General features: G+C 38.8%; 1 protein-coding gene across 12 annotated transcripts in view; it reads left to right on the top strand.

The window, feature by feature from the left end:
* LOC121952124 (RNA-binding protein Musashi homolog 2) overlaps window positions 1-25,903 on the top strand; it is a 332,436-nt gene that overhangs the window by 261,296 nt on the left and 45,237 nt on the right. For all 12 annotated transcript variants that reach the window (XM_042498631.1, XM_042498626.1, XM_042498630.1 and 9 more), the window contains one exon: window positions 9,268-9,342. In XM_042498631.1, coding sequence (XP_042354565.1) covers window positions 9,268-9,342 — 75 coding nt within the window. The remainder of the gene's footprint in view (window positions 1-9,267; window positions 9,343-25,903) is intronic.

Here is a 25,903-nt window from a genome sequence, read left to right as displayed (position 1 = left end):
TTTCCTTCAAAAGCAAAAGAGACACGCAGCTGATTGTAAGAGACTCATTTTGCCATGCAAGTCCCCCCCCCCCCCCCCCTCCGCAGGGGCAAGCAGAACCACAGTCATGCATTTTTATCTCTGCCAGGTAACGTCATGTTGAAAGCGGCTTTGAAGGTCGTCACAAGCACTTTTTACACAGAGATCGTGCTTTAGTCCCTCCTTTACGCCTCCTTTACATTTCTACACAGAAACAAAACAACAGTAGCATCGTCTCCGCTCCAGAGTGTCATTTTAAATAACACCTGGCATCGCGGAACCGAAAGAGGTGTGACGGGCGTGACGTGTAACACAACAGTGTGGGTCTCTTGTGTGACTTATAACATACAAGTCAGCAGTGCTTTATAAATAATAACAATGTCATAACATGGCAAAGACAATCATTTACCATCGGTTATATGCCAGCCTTCTGCTCAGAGGTTAAAGAGCTTCTTTTTTTTTTTTTTTTTTTTTTTCAATTTGCGGACATTTATGCCGGCTGCTTTTAAAATCTCCGGCAATGGGTCGCACTCATAAGACAACATCAAAACGTTACACCTGTCCTGCCCATGTTCCCGTCCTTTCGGCCATCCTAGACTGTTTCGGCACTGTTACTACCTCCGGTGGCAGCTTAAAGGCGAGATAACTCTGTCCCCCACATTCTGCAGTCGTATCTTATATACAGAATGGCGAGGCGGCGCGGTGACCCAATATTCCAGGCGGTGTAAATGGGGCGTCGCTTGTCTGTACAGTTTCATAAAGTGTCATGGTTAATCCAGGGATGACCTTGCCATCAGACTGACTATAGATCTGTTTGTGGTTAAAGTCTAGATCAGACTAGACAAGTGCTCCTGTCAGCTCTATCTACGTTGTTCAGTTCCATCTCATCCGTTGGAAGTATTTAACAAGCACAGTGAACTTTTCAGAACTTATTACAGACTAATGTGTCTGTGAAGAGGACGGCACTCTTCCCCTCCACTGGGAGACGGCAGGCGGAAAGGCAGTGATGTGCTCATGTGAGAATATTAACAGCCAACTTGTTTGGAGACACTCTTATCTAAATGAAATTGGAACAAGGACAGCGAAACATTCCTTTATATAATTTGCATTTAGAAAAAGGGGACCCTAGGCTCATTATTTAAGAAAGTGTAAGCTCCTTTTGTGCCAAATCTCATTAAAGCCATCCCTTGCTCCTTTGTTTACCGCCTCTAATCGAGGCATTTATCTTTATTGTGTTGTGCCCGATGTATGTTTGCTGAAATTAATACACATTTGAGCCTGAGCGAGGTATGGGTGTACCAGATGGATAATTGATTTTAAAGTGAATCAGAACTGTTGAGCCATAAAATAGGTACATTAGCATGCATATTAATAAGGCAAATAAGAGCACTAAGAGGCCGCCACCAGGCCAGACACAATGGCAGGCTTCATTTAGTGAAACACACTGGGCTCTCTTCTTCTCTTTTCTTCTTTTCCTCCCACTCTCTTGTTTGTATTCACACACTAAGGATTTTATGAGATAGCAGCTTAACTTAGCATGTATCTTAATCCACTTTCTCCGACACTTTCATATTCCTCCCCTTATATACTCAGCGCACACATCTCGCTGCAGATGCTTGGGTTAGAAATGTGAAACCCATTGTAATGCGCTACATCAAGACGAGCGGAGTGGTTTTGCCATTTCAGAAAATGTTGAAATAAGGGAGCATGAGGAACTAAGCCAACAATTTCAGTTTGGCATTTATTCTGTTTGACAGTAAGACAGTATCAAACACATAATATCCAATATTTTGCAGCCGGTGATAGCTTTTCATTGTATCATTTCGCAGTTCTTTTCAGACCAAACAAACAAAGAGGGGTTGTGTGAAAGCTATCCATCTGTAACTTCCTGGTGATGACTTCTCATCAGCAGCTGATGGAGGATTTTTCTTTTTCTTTTTTTTTTTTCTGGTGCAGCCTCCGTCCTACTTTATCCACACTAGGTTAAGGTTCCTCTCACCACCTCTCTGAGTTGCATTTCGTTTTTTTGTCTGCACGAGACGGGGAGAGGGTCTGGGAGAGGCATTTTCCCATTGGGTCAGGAATAAATTGAACTTTTTCATGGACAGCAAACACTGATTAGATATTTATGACCAAGGTCAACCTTTCTGATTCCAGCTGGCACAGGCTCTGAGGCATACAGAACAGAGCATCCACACACACGCTCAAACACCCACACCAACACACACGCACATAGCCTACATACACTCACGCACACCCTCACACATACAAATATGCGGAGATGCAAAGTATGTTTTGAGGCCTTGCTGTGGACACATGCATACAAGTATATTCATACCATTTCAGGACAAAATGTTTAAATGTCTACACCATAGTTATGATACAGTTATTATTTTAAAATATTTCTTATAGTTGTATTTAATGTATAGTTCTGGATTTTTTAAAAGTGGGGTTATACGAGGTACTTACCTATAGTCAGTTTATTAGATACAGTAGATGTCGGTCACTATGTTCTAGCTTGGAGAAGCAGACAGAATTACCGATACAGAAGTTGACCCTTTGAAACCCGGATCATCATTTTTTTTTTCTTTTTTCACAAGCTATTTGATCTTTTGAAACCTGAGCAAATTGACTTGATTTCTTTCAAAAACAGGCAGTGACCACCTTGGCAAGACATGTCCCACAAATCACAAGAAATTAGTAAAATGTGACAGAAAATGTGAAAGAAAATTACCTAAAAAATTAGTTTTAAAAAAGAGAGTAGGATTGGCAAAATTATCCAAGAACATAAGGGAAAGGGTCCTAAAACCATATTTAGAATTAAAATAATTTTACATTTCTAATTAAGTTACAGTTTTTAAAAAATAAAAGTATATATATATATTTACACACACACACACACACACACACATATATATACACACACACACGAGGATAAGCAGTGAAAGACAATGAATGAATAAAGATATATATCATGTATCACAATATAGTCATAAAATATCGTGATATTATTTCAATTATTTCAATATTATTTATTGCCCACTCATTGTGTACACTTAATAAAAATAATCTTTTAATAATACTAATCTATGCATATAAAACACTTTTCAAAAGAGAGTTACGTGCTTCACAAGGCAACAAAATAAAACAGAGAAGTCATAAAAACAACACATTTGAAAAGAAAAATGTTTTTTTTTTTAAAAAAAAAAAACTAAAAAGAGATTACTGACTTAACCAGACTGATTTCCTTGCTTAAACCATTCTAGATTTTTTTTTAGGTGGCTAACATACGTTTTGCCGTCCAAAGCAGTGAATTGCTTAGCTTCAGTATCCTGCCTTTTGTCCTTGGCGTGCAGACTTACATCTATTAATACGGTGACTATTGATAAGTACTTCATAAAACCCTGCTTAAAAAAAATCCAGACTATCCCTTTAATGTAAGCTCTATTAGTCTGCACTGTCTGTAGGAAGTTAAAATCTAGACATTTATTTGTGACTGCAGCCAATTTACCAGGCGAGTACATACTGTATCTAACAGAAACTGAGGACGCAGAAGCCTCTAAGAGGTTTCCGAGGTCAGTTTCCGAGGTGTAATTTACACACAGCGAAGACAGAGTTATCAAGGTTGGCTCCAGTGATTCATTCCTGGCCTAAAGGACTTCCTCTTATTAGGTAATTTAGTCCAGACTTATGGTTGAAGGTGATAATAGCTTGCGGAAAACGGATAAAGACTGAGACATATACCATAATTAGAGGGTTAATTATGTTTACATTACCTTTGATGGTGCTCAAATTCTCAGTGACTCTTACACGCGCTCACTCGCTCGCCCACCCGCTCCTCTCAAATGTCTTGTTTTGTCTGTATCCCACTTCCTCGCCGCCTGCTCCCTCACACCCCGTTTCTCAATATGTTGCCCACAGCTGCTTCTGTCTGAAAACTGTCCAGCTAATTAACTGGTGGGTCTGTGGTTGTAATAAGAATCATGACAGCAGATGAACAATACATCTGCTACTCTTAAATTTTTCTGGTGACACTGGGTCCTCTTTTGGCCTCATTGTAGCTCTCCATCCATCCAGGGACCGCGCAACTTCTAAACGAGCCTGTACCCTCACACAGACTTTGACTTTGGTTTACAGATGGCGATTTGTTGTCATGTTTTTCCAGCCTCAGCAACTTTTAGAATTCAGTAGCTGTGGTTACATGTTACCATAGTTGTATAAAAAGTAACCATGACTGAGTATTCCTAGGTTTCCTGGTTTATTACAGATGGATATGTACTTATACTGTATGTAGCATCTCACATTGAAATATTTCTACAATGTTATGCTATAATTGTAATGCATACATCCTCAACCATTGTTTGTTCATGGAAAGCTGACTGAACATTAAGCTCTTTTACAGCAATGCCCTGGATTAACATCCAGTGAGCTAAAGGGATATGTAACACACAATAGCAATAAATCCAATAAAAAATCAAGGTCAGAAGTCAAAGCCTTGTTGTCAATTCTGCCATGTATGGTAGACATACAGCAATTGAAATTAAGTTTTGCCCACGGTGCAAAGAATTACAAGAGAGAAAACAAAGAAAAAATATATACATGGAATTAAATAATAGGGCATTAGAGAGAAAAAAAGATATAATGTATATATTCAAATGTGTGCAATATGGTGCAATGTGATTGGTGCAAAAGGCAGGAGATTTTCATTGTACGAGGTAATAACTTACATACAGTACAACAGCAGAAACAGTTTGTTGTGCAATGTAATGGAACAACAATATAAAAGCAGCAGCATTATTTAAAGGTGATGTTCTTTTTTGTATTTCAAAAATAAAATAAGCAGCAATGGCTGTCAAAAGTTATAGATTGCAATAAAAACAGTAAAAAGGTTAAATAACAAACAAATCTGCAACAACTGAAAAAAAAATGCATAACACAAGAAAAAATCATGACAATAAAAACAACATATAACAATCATGTCTGTGAATTTACCAAAACAGGAGCACTGTACAGTAACTATATTATCTAGCATACACTTAGAATGATCTACAGCTTATGTGCATGTGCATGTTTACAGCAAGTAAACATGCACATGCACAAAAGTTTGAATAAATGTAATAAATCGAAATAATTTAGATAATTAGAAAAAAAGGCAACAAGTCCTAATACATGCAGTTAACATGAGAAGCTGGAACTATGAAATGTTTTTTGTATGAAAAATGATGATGAAATAAATAGTTGCCAATTCATTTTCAAAACTAATTTGCTTTAGCTGTACTTGTATAATTTCATATTTTTGGTTTGTGCACAAAAATCTTAATTTGTGAAGTAGTTATCTTAAAATAGTAGGTAAGTAAAAAGTACAGTATTTCCCTCTGAATTGAAATGGATTAAAAGTAGAAGGAGGCATGAGATTAAATACTCAAATTATGAAAAAGTAACCTCAAATTTGTACTCTAGTACAGTATTTGAGTTACTGTACATAGTTAGCACTGGTCAGCAGAGGGACACAGTAATTGAAATTACAGTAATTGGGATCAATGCATCAAGTATAGCAGTATTTCTTTAGCCCTGAAATTTAATAATCCAGACATTATAATAACTCTAAAATCTAATTTTAACTTGATTAAATGATATTTGTGCACTTTAAAAACTTTCCTCAAATATAAAACTTATTTTTTCCGTGTGTTGGACAATAACTTGCAGACTGTGCTAAGCAAGATGTTTTTCTCTTATCTTGATATGAGTTCTCTCGACCACTCTTTAAATTTCCTCTTACCCAGGAGAAAAGCAAAAATAAGAAAACACTGGTGAATCCCAAAGCCATTGAGTACTAACAAGTGGAAGTGTGTATCAGTTCTTTTTCAACATTTTCAGCACAATTTAACAATACCATGATAGTATTAATAACGGTGATCATTGTACAATCATAATGTGGAATTTTCACATCATTTAATCTCTGATACCAACAGTGGTGCAGGTATAAAAAAAGGTCAAAAGTCTCACTTGATGTTGCTATTCTCAGATGTGTAGTTTCTATTTAAGCAATTTTATTATTTAAACACATTCAGTACATGCTTGTAATTTCCATAAAGCAGTTGTTGCCCTCTTAACTCTTGACAACTATAGACTACCCTCTGAGCCTTTATATTCATTTTTGACAGTTTTTTTGGTCTGCCTGGATTTATTGTTTTATAAAGCTTGTATAATGAACTGTAACGCACAGTCAAGCTATAAACATCATTGTTTTCAGGACAACCTTGGCTAAGAATATTTGTGCTGCAGTGATGTCACTTGAATGTAAAAATAGTTGTGGAGACAAAGGACGACAAGACAAAGGAAAAACAAAATAAAAATTGAATCCCACTGTTTTTTACTGAAATAATACAAACAGATATACAAAACTCAGCTTTTTTGTTCCCTACATCAGTTCTCCTATGTGTTGGGATCCAGAAAGTAAAAATTAAACATTCTAAGCGGTTTACAAACTATTTACATTTCTCCCAAAGAAGTTAAAACGCTCTTTTTCCCACTTTTTGAGTGTGGCATTACTTGTGCCGTTCTTCAAAGTAGTTTCTGTCTGAAATGAGTCAGAGGGCCACATCACAAAATTTGCACTTCCAAATTTATTTATAGGTAATTGCTAAATTTAGAGATGTGGATAAAAATTCTGTCTTTTGTAATAATGACACACTCAAAAGTATTTTATGAGTGCCTTTTGTGTTAAATTACTTGGATGGAAAAAGAACATTTTTTTAAAACACTGACTAGTTCAAGGGTTACCTAAAAAACCCAAAATGGGGCGTAGGGTGGCTCAGTGGATAAATCAGGCGCCCCATAAATGAAGGCAATGTCCGTGCTGCAGCGGTCGCAGGTTCGATTCCAGCTCGCAGCCCTTTGCTGCATGTCATCCCCTCTCTCTCCCCCTTTCACGCTATCAATCTTCTGTCCTTTCTAATAAAGGCAAAAATGCCAAAAAAAATCTTAAAAAAAAAGAAACCCAAAATACAAGAATTCAGAATAGAAATAGAGCATTATATCCAAACCTTCGAAATGACATTTGTAATGTAGTGATTTGGGGACCTGCAGGCACAGGCTCATTGCCTTATTTTCATCGTTTCTCTAACTGGAAATGTTGGCAGAGTGTTTGTCAGCTAGCTTTTCATTCTTATATCATTCTGGATAGTTTAATAAATAATAATGCATCATATATTGACTACAGTGCAACAAACTATGGTCATATGAAACTATAAATGTCCTTTATTATTTCTTAGATAATAACATTGGATACTTTAAAGTTCAAAGTTGGCAACCCTGTTCAAAACAATATAGCAACACACAGACGAATGCCATACTGGAGGTGTAAATGTGGGAACAACTATCACTTCCTTGCCCACAGTATCTTTTTAACAAACTGCCTCCAGCCAAAAAACACACAAACCTCTCTGTTCTGCTGAAGATGCACATAAACAGACGCCAACGTCATTTTAAGGCACCTGCTAGTAAGTGTTATTACACTGAGCTATAAAAATGCCTGAGAACTTGTGGTTGAATATAAAGTGAAAATGAATTAGACAGTTAACAGCCGGGGGGAGGGGGGGGGGGTGCTTTTTGTTCATAAGCTTATTAACCGTTGAAAAACCTGGATCAACATCAATTTTATTGTGCTTTATTCAGATGTCTTTGAAAAGGTCATATTTCTTAAAGGCATCTGAACACAGCATAAGAAAATTGATGTCGATTAAGATTTCAAAGGGCTGATAAGCTTCTGAACAAATAGCACTGGTTCTTAACTGTCTAAATGAAACTAAGGCAATGCGCGTTGTCATTATTTTATTTATTTAGCCATTGGTCGATTTTTATATTCATTGTTATTGTTTATTTCTTTTTAAAAGTTAAATACAGTTGAATATAGGTTAACTGCGAGGGAGCGCATTGCCTTAGTTTCATTTAGACAGTTAAGAACCAGTGCTATTTGTTCAGAAGCTTATCAGCCCTTTGAAATCTTAATCGACATCAATTTTCTTATGCTGTGTTCAGATGCCTTTAAGAAATATTTAAATCTTTGAACTCTGAGCAAATTGGTTTGATTTGTTTTGAAAACATGGGAAAAGAAAATGAGCAACTTAGCAAGAAATGTCCTGCAAATATCAAGAAATGAGCAGATTTAGGAAAAAACAATAATAAAATCCTGGAGAAAAGTCAATTTATCTATATTTATAATTTTCATAATTATGTGTTTAAAATTATGTTACAGAGTTATTATTATTTCGTCAGCACCTTCCCATGCATATCCTTGGCCCTTTTTTAAACTGTCCTTGTTTTGGCTGATTTTTAGGTTTTTTTTTTTTTTTTTACTTTACTCTTTTTTGTGCTAATAATCAGGTTATTTATTTGTACTTTTTTCATTTTTTGTGCTATTTTTCTAGCCTTTCCATGTTTTTGAAAGAAATCAAGCCAATTTGCTCAAGTTTCAAAAGGTTAATGCTTTGTGTTTCAACACAGAAGTTGGCACCAGTTCTTGCTGACTAACCCCAATGAAGATCTAAACCCCAAAGAATGATAGATATATGTAAAAAAAAAGGAAGAAAAACTTTGTATTAGCTGCTCTGAGGCCCCTGTCAAGGTACCAAAGTGTGTTAAAATCTAATATAATTAAACAGGTTATTGATCCATGAAGGGTAACTTGCTTTGAAGAGAGACTGTGTAAAATGCGTCCTGTAGGAAAAGCAGCGAGAGCAGCGCAATCAAGATTAGAGGTTAATATAATTGTTGACCATTGATTGAGGGTGGAGCCTGTTGTCAAAGTGCACACACAGTGAGTGTTTTTTGGGCTGACAATCTACCATCAGCATGATAAGCTATAAATACATGTCGCCTTTTTATTAGGCTTGAAGCAAAAAAAAAAAAAATCACTTCTTGCATATTTTTTTTCTCAAACAACAGAAGCTAGGGTGACACATAATACACATTTTGTAAAGGAAATGTACAGCTCTAAAATGTAATCCTAACTATTTCAGACTCATTTTTAATGTGGATTATTGTAGTTTTATTTTTCAGGGGTATTAAATAACATTAGCTGGAAAAATGAGATCACTTTAGTAGTCTTGATACCCAGGAGTTTTAAAAGCAGCCTTTTAAGATTTGTTTCCCTCTTAAAGTGGATTTATAAGTAGTTTCTTCCCAGTGTTTGTCTGTGTGTGTTGGTATCACATAATAATTCTCATCTTTCTTCTCTCTTTATCAAAGGTTACCCTAATATTGTGGCAACATATGGCCGCGGATACACTGGATTCGCACCCAGCTACAGCTACCAGTTCCCTGGTGAGTTAAAGGCTTTTTCCTCTTTTTTTTTTTAATATCCGTGTTGCAGCTGATTTCTGTCATGCACTCACAAACGCACACACACACGAACACGCATGCACGAGCGCTCATCAATATACAAGTCAGTCACCAAATAATCTGCAGGGTGATAAGTTCGTTACGTGTCTGGATTCCTCAACTAGCTTTTGAAAGCTGACGTATAGTGAAGTAAATTGCTTACCCCTTTTTATCCCGTACTTGAACACTACCATGACCAAATGTCTAAAATGGGAGGAAGTTCTTCCGCTGCCCAATGTATGCAAATTCATCTGTGGAGAAGCAGAAAAATAAGCAGTGCTTTGTGTAGGCAGCTTTAAAAAAAAAAAAAACTTGCTTCTTGTAATGGAAAATGAATGAAGTCATTTTCTGCATTAAAAGTGTTGACTCAGAGCGCCGGGCACTTTAATGGGAGTCCAAATGGGGGAGGCGTGCAGTCTGGAGGTGAGCAGCTGTACCTGTCTGCTTGCAAGAGGGCCGCTGTGGCTCGGCGGTGCCTCACTTAGACAGGCATCCCATCAATTTCATGCTTTATTTAAGGACTTTGCACATACTTTGTTTGCCGTGCCAGACATCATTCCTTCCACTGATAAGACGGAATGGGAAATATCTGACAGCAGCTCAGATCTCTGTAATATCTTTGTGAAATAGATTCAGGAATGGTAAGACACGGGGTCCAGCTGTGACCACCCGCAGATCAGACACATGCTAGATTTATAACTGACCACAACATTATTTGACAGATGAGATGGAATAGCGGCTGCTCATCAATGTGGGGAATATGATGGGCATACAAATGTGGGAATTAAGCCATTTTTGGCTGTCCGTTTTTTAAGAAAATGGAATAATTTAGGAGTGTAATGACTAAGGGAGAGGAAAAATCGATACAGCAAAGTATTGGGATATTTTGCGTGGCAATATTGTATCAATACATAAATGCCAAGTATGGCTATTTTATTGTATCAATTATCAATGTTGCAAATACAAATTAAACTTTTGGTAGCCTTCCAGATTAATAAAATCAATTTACTTTCAATCCACTAAATACCTGTCATTTCAATAAAAATATTGCAGTGAGATGAACACAGGGCTTGGTGATTTTGCTAAAAATAATATCAAGATAAAAAATGTCATATTGATCGCTAATGATGATTATCTATCAAAAACTTCAAATCATTATGAGAGTGAAATCTCTGTTTTGTTTTTGTTTGGGGATTTTTTTTAAAATTTTTTTTTACATTACAGCAACCTTGGTCTAAAGGAGAGAAATACCCTTACTGAGATTGTGAAACAGGCAAGTAAGATAGTGGTGGTACAGTTTAGTGTTTTTTAATGTATTTATCTAATAAACAGCTGCTCAAAAAAGCATCAGCCATTTGCTCTGACTGTGCACATCCCCTGAATTCTGACTTCAAGTTACTACCATCTGGCCAAAAATTAAAACTAAATAAATTGATAGGTATACAAAGTCCTTCATTCCTGTCTCCATTACGCTGCTTGGTTGTCCATTACCTGTGATGATGATGATGATGATGATGATGATGATGATGATGATGATGATGATGACGACGATGACAGGGTAACAGTAAAAGTATATATTTTACTTGTGGTACCGATGACAATGATGATGGTGATTATATAGAATAACAGTGCATATTGTACTTGTTGTAGTAAGGATGATGAGGATGACCATGAACATGACATGATGATGATGGTGATGATGAATGGGTAACAGTAACAGTACATATTGTACTTGAAGTACTGATGGTGTTGTTGATGATGATGAAGATGATGATTTGGTGACAGTTTCTACTTATATTGTAATTGTTGTATTGATGATGATGATGATGATTTGAGAGTGACGGTAACAGTACATATGGCACTTGTAGTACTGATGGTGTTGATATTGATTACAAGGATTGGGTGACAGTAACGGTACATATTGTACTTGTCGTAACGATGATGATGATGATGATAGGGTGAAAGTAACAGTGCATATTGTACCTGTAGTAGTGAGGATGATGAGGATGACCATGACATGATGATGATGATGATGATAATGATAGGGTAACAGTAATAGCACATATTGTACTTGTAGTACTGATAGTGTTGTTGTTGATGATGATGATGATGATGATGATGGTGATGATGTGATGACGGTAGCTATTTATGTTGTAACTGCTGTATTGATGATGGTGATGTTGATTTGAGAGTGACAGTAACAGTACATATCACTCTTGTGTACTATATTGCTGCAGCATCCGCCTTTATGGTCCTGATGCTGCATTACAGTGACTGCCATGACCTGTTGATGCTGCTGTATACTACACTTGAAATGGTTCATGGTATTAGGAGATGTTGTCAATTTTAACGCCCACTAAATTATTATAGGCCAAATGGAGTTATGATGGACACTATTTAATCTGCTCCTGTGGAGCTTAAATGTGCATAGATGCAAGTCACCATGTATACAGATTCATGTCAACTGTTGTATGTTTCTGTGGCACAAATTGTTTTGTGCTTTATGTGTTTTTATTATGTTTTTACAATTGCTGCAACACAAATTGCCCTCTGGGACAAATAAAACATTGAATTGAATTACAGTCAAACAGTAAGCTGAAACAGTTTTTTGAAAACATCTGAGGTGAGGAATATGCAACTCAGTAACAGTGTCTTGGTTAATATTATTATTATTTTAGTGCTACTTAGTTTTACCGTTTTGTCGGCCTCCGTTTTCATTGTCTGGATTGCAGTGTGGCGCTCACTTCCTGTTCACAAACTCTCACCATTATTGCGAAACAAGGCATTAAAATACATTTCTGAAAACACATTAGGCAAGAAATAGGCAGTGCAGAAACATAATCTTGATTTATATGCAATCAGCGCTGCCTAGTTTTACCGTTTGATTGGATTTCAGTTCAAGTTTGAAGCTATACAGAAATGCAAAAGTACAGCCTGTAGTTCGAGCAACAGACCCAAGAGCCAGATGAAACACCACCAGATGGGGGAAGAGGGGATATTCAGGCACTGATAAGATGGAGGAAAGTTTGCTGCAGTTCATCTACACATCTACCCTCATTGTTTTGATACAAAGCGGGCTGAAAATCAGCAAAATCCCTTTTAAAATGGCAATAATATTATATCATGACAATGTCGTGTCGGGAGCCTCTGGTGATTCCCACCCCTAATAATGACCCTTTCTTTCAATAACTGATTGACCATGTACATGATTGTTTTTGTGTACAGCATGCATCTAAGATGACTTTTAAGAATAAGTGCTTATCCATCCTTCATATCCTACAAAAGCATCCTAAAAAGCGAGAGAAGAGACTGAAAGGAAAAGGAGTGCGCAGTATTTATTCCATATAAGTAATTCTAGTTAAACATGGATTTTTAAAATGTTTACTGTTTAGGACAAATTAAGGGATGTCACCTTGCCCGAGGCAGAATGTATGATCCTGTCCATGTTAAACTCAATTTAAAGAATTTGATAAAGCTGTATGATTAAAACAGCCTCCTCTGGGCTCGCTCAACTCTTGACAGGGTAATTGGAATTTTTAATGTATGAATCAAACTCCTTGTCCAAATTAAATAACCTTAGGCCAAATATTGACTGGTGTCCTTCCTTACTAAGATGTGGAAAGCATCCTCAATTTAAGATCAAAGCCCCCCCCTGTTTTTTTTTTTTTTTCTCACTGTACACAACCCTGCTGAAACACTCCTATAAATAAATGGAGCTGAGACCAGGCAGGCTGGATCCAAGAGGCGTAAATTGTGGGCAGCATTTCAAGGCTTTTTTACACCCAGTAAACCTCAGGGGTCCACTGCTAACAGGAAAAAGTGGTAAGGCAATTGTCCAATTGTCAAGATAAAACAGTGATAAAACATTGATCAGTGATGAAACACTGAATTAAAGTAAGAAAACTCAATAAGACATACACAGAAAAAAGAGAAACCAAAGCTGACATCCCTGCAGCTGAAACAGAGTTCAAGTGTAGAAAAAAAGAGGTGATTTAGTATGGAGAAAAACGTCATACTATAGCTCAGGAAAAAATGGTCAAACAACCATATTTAAAAAACGACAGCATTCAGTGCAGCCAGATAGACGCAAAGCAGACTCCGCTCCACTGCTATTAAACAGTATCTGACAACTTAGCACTCTGGTCCTTGTGTCACTCCCAATTAATTCCAACATTGATCACAAAGTGCCTTTGATATCGATCGTATACAGCATGTTTCTATGTGTCTGTATTTGTATGCCGTGAGTCGCTTAACAAAATGATTGCAGCACAGACATCATCACCATTTGTGCTGAGAGCCCTTCACATATTGTGATGTAAATCAGGTCATCCTCTATCTGTCAAAAAGCTGCCCATGCAAGCAATCATATTTTAGAGCATTTTCCCTAAAGGGCAGACTGTGGTATTTATTTGTGTTTAGACTAGTAGTTACTGTAAAAATAATTTTTTGGGTGAGGAAGAGAACAACTGCTACTCATAAATCGCTGAGTAACATGAAAGCACAGCCTTTATTCTTTATTTAGAGCCAGAGTCCCAAGTAGCACTTTATTTTGAAAGTCCACCAGCAGAGTTTATAGTTACATTCCAATAGTTTATTAGTATTAGTTTAAATTCAGCAATTCAGCTGCTTTCTTTGTAGATGTCCATCTATAGAGTATATGTGACCATTCACTACATATTCTGGTAATAATTAAGTTACACTTGAGCTGTTTACTCACATTATGCAGCATATGGGAATACATAAGTATGTGCATGAATTGTCACATTTACTCTAATCTGTGAATCATCTGCAGAATTCAGTGAAACAGTTGAATTGTTGAATATCAGCTACTAAGCTTTCGCAATATTAGAAATACTCTATAAACTAGGTGTAGGCTGACTATCCAAATAAAGTGCCTCCCAATATTTTAGGATAGGAAAACTAGCTGCAAGTTTAAAATCATAAGACCACTAATGATTCACCAATTTTCAGTTGCACTTCAAGGAAAAAAGTTCTGTTTTGCACAAGTGCATAGACCTAATCTTTGCACGTACTTTAGACAGATGTTTGTTTAGCTATTATAGAATACATTCAGACTGATAACAGAAAGAGGATTGGAGTGTTTAATAAAGATGCCTTCTCTGATTTTTGTTCAGTTTTTTTAAATCCCAAGCTGTACTTTATATGCACTGCTGTAATCACACGCTGTTTACCTCGTGGGAGCATTGTTTCAGCATTATGCCTGCATCCTGCAATGTGTAGTGACAATCAAGAAAGCAGCAATGTTTTCCATTACCACAGAATTACAAATGGTAAGGAGGTGTAACAAATGATTCACAGCATCACAAGAACAACAAGTCTTTTTTTTCTGTTTTATTTGTAGTCATCACAGCTTTTCTCTGTAAGAGCGGATACAATTACTTGATTTGTTTACTATGTTTAAGTAACACATTTCCTTCAGTTTTACATTGATTTGTTTGTTGGCAGAGTTCGTCTCTAACTAGAGACTCAGAACAGAGTGGTACACAATGACCTGTGACAGTCATTGTCTGCCGGATCCTATTGTGATGAAAAATGTCAGAGCATTTTCTCAGAATGTGCTGCTGCACAATTAGGACTTTGATGGCAAGCAGTGGTGTTGTCAGTGTCAAATGAAAGCAGAGGAGACTGGAATGTATGTATGCAAATGTGACATGTGATATGTGATATTCAAGTGTTGTCACGTTGCATTTTCTGTGTGGATGTAAACATCCCCACTGTTTAAGATAAAGACCAGTGGACTTGTGCTGAGGCTGTTTCTGCCTCTGCCTTTAAATAACACCAGTCTCTCACACTGGTGTCGTCGTACTGCTCTCATCATGTGATTTGGTAAGAAAATAATGCTAATATTTCTTAAACTTTCACTTTTGAGTTGCTGCTGAATCTCCATATTTCAGTCCCTGAAGTAACCTCACTTTGAATTGAGCAGCATCTTTCTTTTTTTTCCCGAAATCTTTTGCACCCACCCACGACATACTTCCAAAAAAGATGCAAAAGATTAAACTTTTGGCACTCTGATGAACCCTATTTCCTAGAGCAGTGTTAACCCTTTGAAATCTAATCAAATTGGTTTGATTTTTTTTTAAAACATGAGGAAAGGGAAATCAGCATCTAATGACGTGCCTCATATAATAGCAAGAAATTAGCAAAAAGTTACAAGAAATATAGCTGAAAATAAGCACACAAAATAAGAAACAAGAAAATGACCTCAAAAAGTGATTACAAATGAAAATGCGTGTGTGTGTGTGTGTGTGTGTGTGTGTGTGTGTGTGTCTTAAAATTTCAGGTCATTTTCTTGTCACCTTTTACTAATTCTCTAATTTCTTGCCAAGTTGGACATTGCCTTTTTCCCTTTATTATTATTTATTTATTTTTAAACCAAATCAATTTGCTCAGGTTTCAAGGAGTTAAAAAAGTTTTGCAAGGCGTCTGAACACAGCACAAAAAAACTGGTTTCGATCAAAGTTTCAAAGGGTTAAGTTGATTGACATTTTTGCATAATTGAGGTTAACTTACTGAAAAGAGGAGCACAATAGTTAACAGCATGCTGGAGCCATCCTACATCAGCATGCTATGGGGAAGATTCAACAAATAAACAATAAAAACCTCTTCTCACTCACTGTAAATCTTCTGGTGTCTAGCAATACAGATAACATTGGTAATATTTGCCTCAGTTTAAAGACATCTGCTTTGAGATTTGTGCTGACGCCCCCAATGTAATTGAGGTGAGATAATATCTTTGTTTGCAGTTTGGGTGAACCAGCCCTTTAACAGCTGCTGCACTGTTTACTATCACCAACTGCATTCAGTAATAAATGTGCTGTTATAGTGATATGACAAAATTGGCAGGTATCCAGTTAAACACTGTCAGATAACTTTAGAGTGATGTCAGGGTGGCACATATCTGTGAATGCAGGTATCAGTTTCACTTAGGCTCAGCTCACGTAGGTAGTTGACATGTCAATCATGTAGCTTCAGCTCATTTTCTGCTATGGAGCCCACATACAGTACAGCTGCCTATGAAAATACAGCTGGAGGATTGCTGCATCACTCAGTGAAGACTTGTTTCTTTATTAATTTATAATTTTCATTTTTAATCTGTTGGAAATTTAATCTGTAATTATAATAAGAAATGAAAATATTATTATGATATATCATATACAGTAAAATTATTTTTACTATTTAAAAAAAAAAAAAATTATTTAAATGACCTGTTAACAGGGGCTCGCGCTTAGCCCTAAATGTATTCAAACCCTACAAATGTCTAATGGTCAAAAACAGGCAATTCAATTATTTAAAGTACTCATTGTATTATTTTTGTGTATTTTATAACCGGCCCCTGGCCTCATGTCATTTTACAAGCATGGCCACCAGGCAAAGCAAGTTGAGCATTCCTGCAGTACCCCTTCCGAGTGAGCTAAATTAGAATTGCGACTGCTTTTGAGAAATATCCACATTAGCTCAAAGGAAACTTGAAAGTAACATCCGCTCTAAACAATGTTGTACACTGCTCTGCTCATCCTGGATGGCAGCTGGGGCAAGAATCAAAGTATGCAAATACAGCACACATCAGCATTACAGAACTTGACTTAAATGATCAGACTTCAGAGGTAACATTTATCAGGCTACAAAGAGCAGACGAAAATTGAAAGCATCTTTGAATCAAAATGAGGTACAAAAGGACTTCACTTTGAGTCTATCAGACATTAAAGAGTGCACCGTTCCCTAGATACTGCAGTTATAAACAGTGGGACAGCACTGATTTTCAGATAGCTTCAGGGGAAGAAAAGTTTTGTCAAAATTAAGATCCTTTTTGTCTTTTTTTTTCCCCGTTTTGAGAGAGGCTACATTTATTTTCCGCTCTCCAAGAATTCATGCCATATCTGGGGTTTTTTCATTTCATCTGTGTAGAGGTTAATAAAATTGTTCGAGTAGATGAAGCCTACAGTAAGATGATCGTATCTTTTCTTTACATTTTAAATGAAGATACCTAATGGAATAGATAGGATGGTATTTTTCTGACTTGAGGCTGCAGTTGGTAACTTTTATTTGAAAAACAAACTTTTGTCATATTTGATGAAACTGTCACTATATCCTGAAAGTAGCACATGAGACAGATAAGTGATGGAAAAAATACAGTACATATGATAGCCTACAAAAATGCACACGCAACAGTTCGTTTGATATCCTATGAATTAACACCCAATGAATGACTTGTGTAATTAACCTAAAGTCACATAAGTTAGGTTTGGGAAAGGAATCATGGTATGGACGTACCTTGAAATGACTAAAAGTTCACTCGTTACAGTTTCAAACACGTATCTCCTGGGTAAAGTCTATGGTGTTGTGACCCATCAGCTACCCTTTCTGGTCAGTGTAGATTACGGGGTACAGATCACACGGGAACAATTCCTTGTTTACCCCCATCAGCAATGGTCAAGTGATTGCAGCTTTCCAAAATAAATGGGTCATGCACGAATTACTGGCTCGTGATTACATGTGGCATATGTACAAATTTGAGTGCGTTACTTTTCATAGAAGCAAAAGTCCACTTGAATTCAAGGATGAACTGATTGGAATTTGATGGCCAAAGGACAATGTCACTGTGACTTTACACATGTTTTTGGCCAAAACGCAGGAATTAATATGCTAATTATGACAAAATTGCATACAAATATCTAATAGGATTAAATGATGAAGTGATGGCATTTTATTTCTAAAAGGTCAAAGTTCAACTGTGACATCATGATGTTCTGCAAAAACACTTCTGGCCATTACTCAGCGCCATATCTCAGGAACAGAAGGGGAGACATTTGGTCAGATAGTGAATTGGTGACACTAATCTCGGGTGTCCATCTTGAAACTGCTCTGATTGTATAGATCTGCTTTACCGCCTGGGGAAAGATGTGTGTGAAGCACAGCTTTGGTGTTTTCATAGAGATGGATGTATAAGCGTAACATGACTTGTTTGCTGATGCATAAAACCACCAGGCGATAATTCTAGTTTTTAAAAGTTACCAGATGTAGCTTTAAAAGCCAAAACACAGCTGTGAGTTTTGCTGGAAACAGGAAAAACAGGAGCTGACAAGACATAAGGAACATTACTGTACATTATTCTCCTTTCTATGCAACAGTCTAATTAGCATTAGCTAGTTGATAAATGTGCTATTGTATTATTCAACTCGCAGCCCCCAGGGGAACATCCCGAGATGTGCCGCATTTAAAACATGAGGTGCCGAGTTTGGAAGACCTCACATGATTAAGGCGTTTAAAGCTACATTTAAAGGAGTATCTTATTTGATCACAGCCTTACAGTACTTTGAACTGTTCTCTAACATAAAGAATTCTTTTTTTTAAAAGATTACCCAAGGCTACAACGTTATACAGAGAAAGGTTCTTGTGTTTACTGTGCATATTAAAATGCAAATGGCTTGAAAGAAAATAGCAATAAGTGCAAGTTAAGTTTATGCGCTGTAATTTATGTGCAGTATAGTTTCCGCCAGTGGTGCTAGCAAATATAGAGGAGAGGTTTAAGAGTGGTGGTATACTCCATTGTGTGTGTGATGTATGCATGAATAGGAGGCTTGTCTGTATGAGCGGAAATGTAATTAAAAAGAAAATGTAGTGTGCATATGTGCATTATGCATGTGAATAAGCTGCAGAGGCAAGCATCAAAAGCAGGGAAACACCCATGATACATTCATATTGTGCTGTCTGTTGTTAACCAGTCTTGTATCGGTTCCTTTCATTGCACGCACATGAATGCACAGTTGAACGCACACGCGCGCGCACACACACACACACACACACACACACACAACGCACACTGAAAAGCTATATTTATACAAAGGCTACGATGTGTATGCAGGGGAGAGGTAGAGGTGGAGGGACTTAACCAGGAGCTTCTCTCCGCTTGCCCGTCTTCCTGTGCAACTTGCTGCCTCCACAGCCGTGCCCTCAGAGCCTCCCCTGGCATAAATGACCATTATGGCTCCATTAGGGCTGCTAGTAGGAGGTCATTATGCTACACTGAAAAACCACGGATGAAGATGTCAGTGGGGTCCCATCAGGGGAGAGACACAGACTGAGTGAGAGAAAGACATAACACTCAGTCATCTAGCTACTCCAGATGTCATGACAGACAAACAGCAATTCAGGTCCAGTGAGTCAGCCTCTTAAGTAGTAAAAGAACGAAGAGAAAGGATGATTAAGGAGGGGAAAGGGCAGCAGTAAGTGTAGCAAGGGTGCAGTGAGAACAGAAAGCTTTAGCTTTAAAAAAAAAAAAAAAAACATTGCATTTTGTATGTCTTTCTCACAACACATTCTCATAACCAGCGCCTGTGTGGTGTTTGGGTAAGTTTGTTGGACTTGGTGGATTGGTTTTTCCATCTGTTTTTTCTTGTCTTGTTGCCATATCCTTTTCTTGTCACACGCTTCATCTGTGTCAGATCTGCTTCCCCCGTCAGATATGAAGTGTGGGATAGCGCTGCGGTAGCCTCCATCCCTCTGTATCTGCAACTCCACCAACCAACCATGCCTTAGAAACAACAGCACACTCCATCATATCTAAGTGACAGAAAATGCCATTTCAAAAGCTTTAAATCAGTGTGGAGGAGATTTCTTTTTCTGCGTGAATGTAAACAGGACTCAGCCCGGCAGGTGGTTATGAGTGAGTATGAAAACCTGCAGGGCGGCCTGGTTGGCTTTAAGAATACCCCATACACAGAAGATGAAGGGTTTGGCTGCCATAACCACCCACATGTCTGTTATCATGTTTGAAGTTAATTTGGATTTTTTTTTTAAATCAGAGATGTACAAAGTTCGACCAGAGTTTCTCATACGTTGATTTATTTTTGGTGGCTGTCCACGATTAAAACATCTGCTGCCACAAACAGATTTTCTATTTTTGGACTGCTCATTAGAAGTACGAAATATATATGCCGTTCATTATTTTTGCACTAAACTCTTGGAGCACAGAGTGTACTCTGAAAGCCTTGAAACTGTGGTGATTGTATAGATCTTGTCTGCAGCCGAAGGGGAAGATGTGTGTGAAGAAGCCATGTTTTAGAATATGTAGCTTCTTTGCAGCAACATACCTAATTGAAGCATTATCAACCGTCATGGCTACATTTGAGTCTGCACAGACATGGATGTAAAGTGCAACTGCAACTTGACAGATTTGCAGAGGCATACAACTACAAGGCGGTATTTAGGTTTTTTTTTTGTGTACTGTATTTGTCTTCCTCAAATACAGTACACAGAGTGACAGCTGTTGCATGAATTGAGGTTAAACCTATAAAAGGTGCATGTTGCTCTATGCAACTGTAAATAACAACGAAATAAAGGCTGCTGGCCTTTTGGCTTTTTCTCCTGTAGGAGGGGGATTTGAAGATATAGGAAGCAGCTGTCCTCTCTGGAGGTGGGCTATAGAGAAACAGAGCTGCTGACCTGTGCAACTAGTATGATAGAGACGGTTCCTGGGGGCTGCATGCCCCTATAAACTGGGGCAGAGCCAACCAAGCATATGAAAAATGCACCAGAGGTCACATCCCGGGCACTGGCCTGAACTACCAGTTAGCCTCCCAGGGTTTAGCAACCGTCTGTTGTTGGGAGCTGGAAAAGGTGTTGACGTGGACTATATAGAGATGTTAACTCTGTGAAGCAAAGGAAGCTCCTGAAAGGTTAAGGGGGTCAAGGACAAGGAGGCATGTGTGGTGATATGTATATTTAGGACATAAAGGACAAAGCTCTGCTGAGAGTAAACATGGAGAGAACGAGCCAACCTTTTTCTATCTTTACAGGTTTAAAGTGTAGCTTCAGCATTTTTCAACCTGGACCTTATTTTCCCATGTGTTTGTGTTTAAGTGGCTAATGTTAACAACACTTTTTAAATTGGTCAAGTATTGAGAGAGAGGGTGGGAACCACACAACACATGCAATGCAGCAACCTAGCTAGCAGTTTTTGGTTCTAAAAACATTCTGAGAATAGCACAATGCAACCAGTGCAATGTTTTAGTAATGTTTTCAGTGGCAAGTTTTCTTTTAGTTCCCAGAATGTTCTTTTTAAAGTTAGGGTAGCATTATCGATAAACATCAAAAAATGTTACGTTTTGTTGTTAACATGTCACATTACATTACATTTTCATAAAAAATGGTCTGTAATCTCAGGCCTCAATAACATGTTCTGAAAATGCTTTGAAAATGTTCTTTCTTTGTTGTCATGTAACATTGTGGGAAGGTTTTATAAAGGAACATACTATGATCTGAACCCGAGGAGCCTCTTGCTGTGAGGCGACAGTGCTAACCACTACACCACTGTGCTGCCCCAAAATGCCAAATATTAGCCCCAATAATTGGCCAGGCTGATAATCTGTCGACCCCTGAATTGGACTGGGTTAAGTGGAAGCTAGTGAGACATTTCAGAGCCTTATAATAACAATCTGAGACTGTTGCAAAATAAGCCACTTTTAATGGATGCCTAGTGACAGTGCAAAAATATCTGGTTACACTGCAAGCATTGCCCTGCTCCTGTTTGCAGCCCTATTTCTCCATACTAAACATTTTTCAAAAATGAATGTTCACATCAGTCACTCAGACACAAAAACGTGGAAAGATGGGTTCCAAGTTTAAAAATGTAGGTTGCCCTTTAAAGCAAACTCCTGTAGCACTTTTTCATAGTAAAGGCCCTCAGGCAGAGAAATCATTTTCTGTTACACTTTATTGTAAGATTGGAATCAAAGATAGACTACAAATTTATTTATCTGCAGCTTCAACAACTATGCCATGTTCATCTGAGAGCAGTTGTCTCCAGATGCAGATGCACAAACTGGCATTGCTCCAGTATCATTCCAGATCCAGACATTTTATCAAAGTTGACCTTAGTATCCCATTAATTAAAAGTGTGGACGATGCAGTTTCAAACTTTCTGTCCAATCAAACTCTTCTTGCTGGCTATAGTTCATTACTTCCTGTGTGGATGATGATGTAGTCTGGGACACCGTGTGCGGTCATTATCAGCAGATCTGAAGCCCACTTAAGTATCCAGACATCTTATATTTCCCATTTCAGTACAATAAGTACCCCACTTCTTGGCATCAGTACTGGAGCAGGTGGAAAAAATCACTGGCCTGAGGCTGATGAGGAGCTTACCTGTGCCATGGGTGCATGCAACATTGTCCTCCATAAGACAGATCCCACTGTTTGTGTTTTTATGGCACCTTTGAGACGTAGCGGCGGCGCACATCGGTAGAACAGGTCTCTATTGAAATGCAGTTACACCGCAGATTGTTCCTTAGATCCTGTGACCATCTCTGTACAAGCTGGGTGAGCTGTGACCCCAGCAAGTGGTCCCACAGGCCAGAGTGAGCGCTACAGGGCTGGAAGCAGATGGCCCTCCTGATGCCACACTGACTCACAGATTGACTTTAATTGCCAAGGCTGATCATTAGCCCAATGGGTCTGTGGAGGCCGGGGCACTCCATGAGTCGCAGGCCCTTAAAATAGGGCCTGATGAGGAGCGTCGTGACCTCGCACACTCCAACGACCATGCACAACGCATCTTTTTCTCTCTCACACACACACACAGGCATAAAACTGACACAATCGAGCACTCTTCAAGGCTGCGTATGAAGGCAAAGGAGGTGGAGGGACTTTACCAGAGGCCTGTCTCTGCCTGCCTGTCTGCCTCTCTGACTCACTGTCTCCACAGCAATGCTGACTGCACACACACATTTGCACATGCAGGCTCTCTGAGCTCCCCGGGCTATGGCTCTGTTCGCTGTGACAGTAGTGAGTGTGCTGCTTTGACGTCAGTGGACAGCACTGTATGTCACGCCCTGTCTACATCTGTGTGTGCAGTCAGAGAGCTCTCAGATCAGCTCTGATCTCCATTAACAGACTTTCAATATGTTTAATGTGCATTTGCTTTAGTGTCAGAGATACTATAGACTATGCAGACATGCACTAGAGGCACTGTATGGATTCAACAAGTGTAGTAGCACCAGCATGCCACTCGAGCCGTGTGCAGGACCAGTGGTTTTGTTCATTTATGCTTTGTGGTTTCAGTTTTTTAATGCCTTTGTGCCGACGATAACCACAGCCAGAGGGGATTTCATCAATTTTAGCACAAACATACACTTGGTCTTAAGGATGAACTGTTCACATTTTGGGGTTCATAGGTAAGGTCAAGGTCACTGCAACCTTGTCTTCATTCTTGTGAACGGGATATCTCCAGAGAGAATTTATTCAATTTTGAAACAAACGTTCACTTGGACTCAAGAATGAACTGATTAGAATTTGGTGGTCATAGGTCATAGGTCATAGGTCAAGGTCACTGATGTTGCAGCCATCTTTTTCTTGTAAACCCTACATCTCACAAATACCTCTCGGGAATCTTTTCAAATTTGGCACAAAAATCCACTTGGACTCAAGGATAAACCTGTTAGAATTTGGTGTTTAAAGGTCAAAGGTCAGGGTCACAGTGAGGTTACATCTGTCTCATTCTTGTGAACCCCATATTCCATGGTCACCTTCAGGAAATCTCTTTCAATTTGGCACAAATGTCCACTTGAATTTAAGGATGATCCTATTAGATTTTGGTGGTAAAAGGTCAAGGTCACTATGACCTTGCATCCATCTCATTCTTGTGACTGCAATATCTCAAGAAGGTCTTGAGGTAGTTTTCTCAAAATTGGTACAAACTTCCACTTGGACACAAGAATGAACTGATTAGAATTTGGTGGTTGAAAAAAATCAAAGGTCAGGGTCACTGTGATGATCAATTGATGACATTTTATATCCAAAAGGTTAAAGGTCATCTTCATTGTGAGATCATAATATTCTGTAAAAACGTGTTTGGCCATCGTCATAACTCAGGAACAGACTTGGAGACATTTGGTCAGATCCTGAATTGGTGACACTAATCTGTGATCTAGATCCTCTGTGCTGCTGAGAGGAAGATGTGTGTTAAGCATCCATGTTTTCACAGACATGAATGTAAACTGTAACTGCAGCTCTACTGGTGTGCTTAGGCATACAGCGGCGAGGCAGTAATTCTAGTTTTTCTGTTCAGATGCAGTGTGCACTGGTCCATCTGCACATGCACACAAGTCAGGTCAAGTGCACATCCACGTGTGCCTCCTCGGGTGCACCTGTCTCTGCAAAAACCAGCCACCGCTCTGTGACACAGCCGATGCTGAAAGGCTGGATATTTCCTGAAAGTGGAAGAGAAGGCTCACCTCATTTGCCCAGGTCTTAACTCACCCTAGGACAGCAGACGCATCCTCCCATACTGAAGAAGGCAAACAGTCTGCCACGGAGACCCACTGTCTAGGTTCCCGCGGTGGGGAAGATGAGCTGCTGTAAGAGGCAGAGTGGCAACGCTAAAGCTCATTATGTCTCATTATGACCGCCGAGCTGCTGGTCTAGAAATGAAACTTGAGCTGCCCTCCCTCCCTCATACGTGGCTGCCACCTTCGGACACTGCTGGAGACCAGCAGGAGGACGGAAAAAGGAGCACAGACACGGAAGTGGGCAGAGGGGAGCAATATGTGTGTCTGCAAGACCATGCTCAGTGTCTACTGCCTGTTGTTTTGATCCCACCCACTGTTCGAGAGCTCCAGGCCCGTACTTGCTAGGTGTCTACCCAGCTGCCCCCTCCTTTCCCTCTATCCTACCATTCCTCCCTCCTGCTGACTGTGCTAATAGCCCTCCAGTTGCTCTCATCCACTCTTCCCCTGGTGCATGGACATATAAACATGCACACATATGCTATATTCATAATTATAGCATACAGCATACTTCTTCTCCATGTTGAGACATTGTTTACAGCTCCAGTAATCAAAAGGAAGCCAGTGTTGCTGTGCTATTTTTGGGTCATGCCACATGTTACCCTACTTGCCCCTGCTATCTGGAGCAAGTGGTAGATTGTGTAACTGCAGTGCAAAGAGCCAGCTAAAATATACTGGAGTCTGCAAGCTATAAAATCATATTCATGAAACAGTGTCTGCAAAGCTGCTTCATATTATTACTAACATTAATACACTGTTTCATTTTCACTCTGCATTAGTGATTCTTGCAAAAGCAAGTTGGCCCCGATCATTGCAAATCCACAAACACATATTTAACTTGAATGGTGAAATGACACTTAACTCGCTCACTTTGAGAAAACCTGAAATTACCCCCCTTTGTCACTCATCTGTCCCCTCCACCACCACCCTCAGATGTGGGAGATGGGCATTAAAATGCATAAAAAATTAAGGCTGTTTACTTGGACACTAATGAGAGGAGGCTTAAGTAGTCGAGTTTAATTAGTATGATTGGCTCCATGGGGACCACACAGGCAGGGCCATAACAACTGATTCACTCAGAGCTCACAGGACCTTTTCATAGTCTCTGAGTGTCAGGAGTGATGTCAGAGGAGATTGGACTGCAGAGACATGTTGCCTTCACAGATCCCAGGTTGGAAAGGAGCACTGCAGTTAAATGC

Source organism: Plectropomus leopardus, chromosome 13 (genome assembly GCF_008729295.1).
Source record: "Plectropomus leopardus isolate mb chromosome 13, YSFRI_Pleo_2.0, whole genome shotgun sequence".
Taxonomy (NCBI): domain Eukaryota; kingdom Metazoa; phylum Chordata; class Actinopteri; order Perciformes; family Serranidae; genus Plectropomus; species Plectropomus leopardus.
This window is presented reverse-complemented; position numbering and strand designations above follow the sequence as displayed.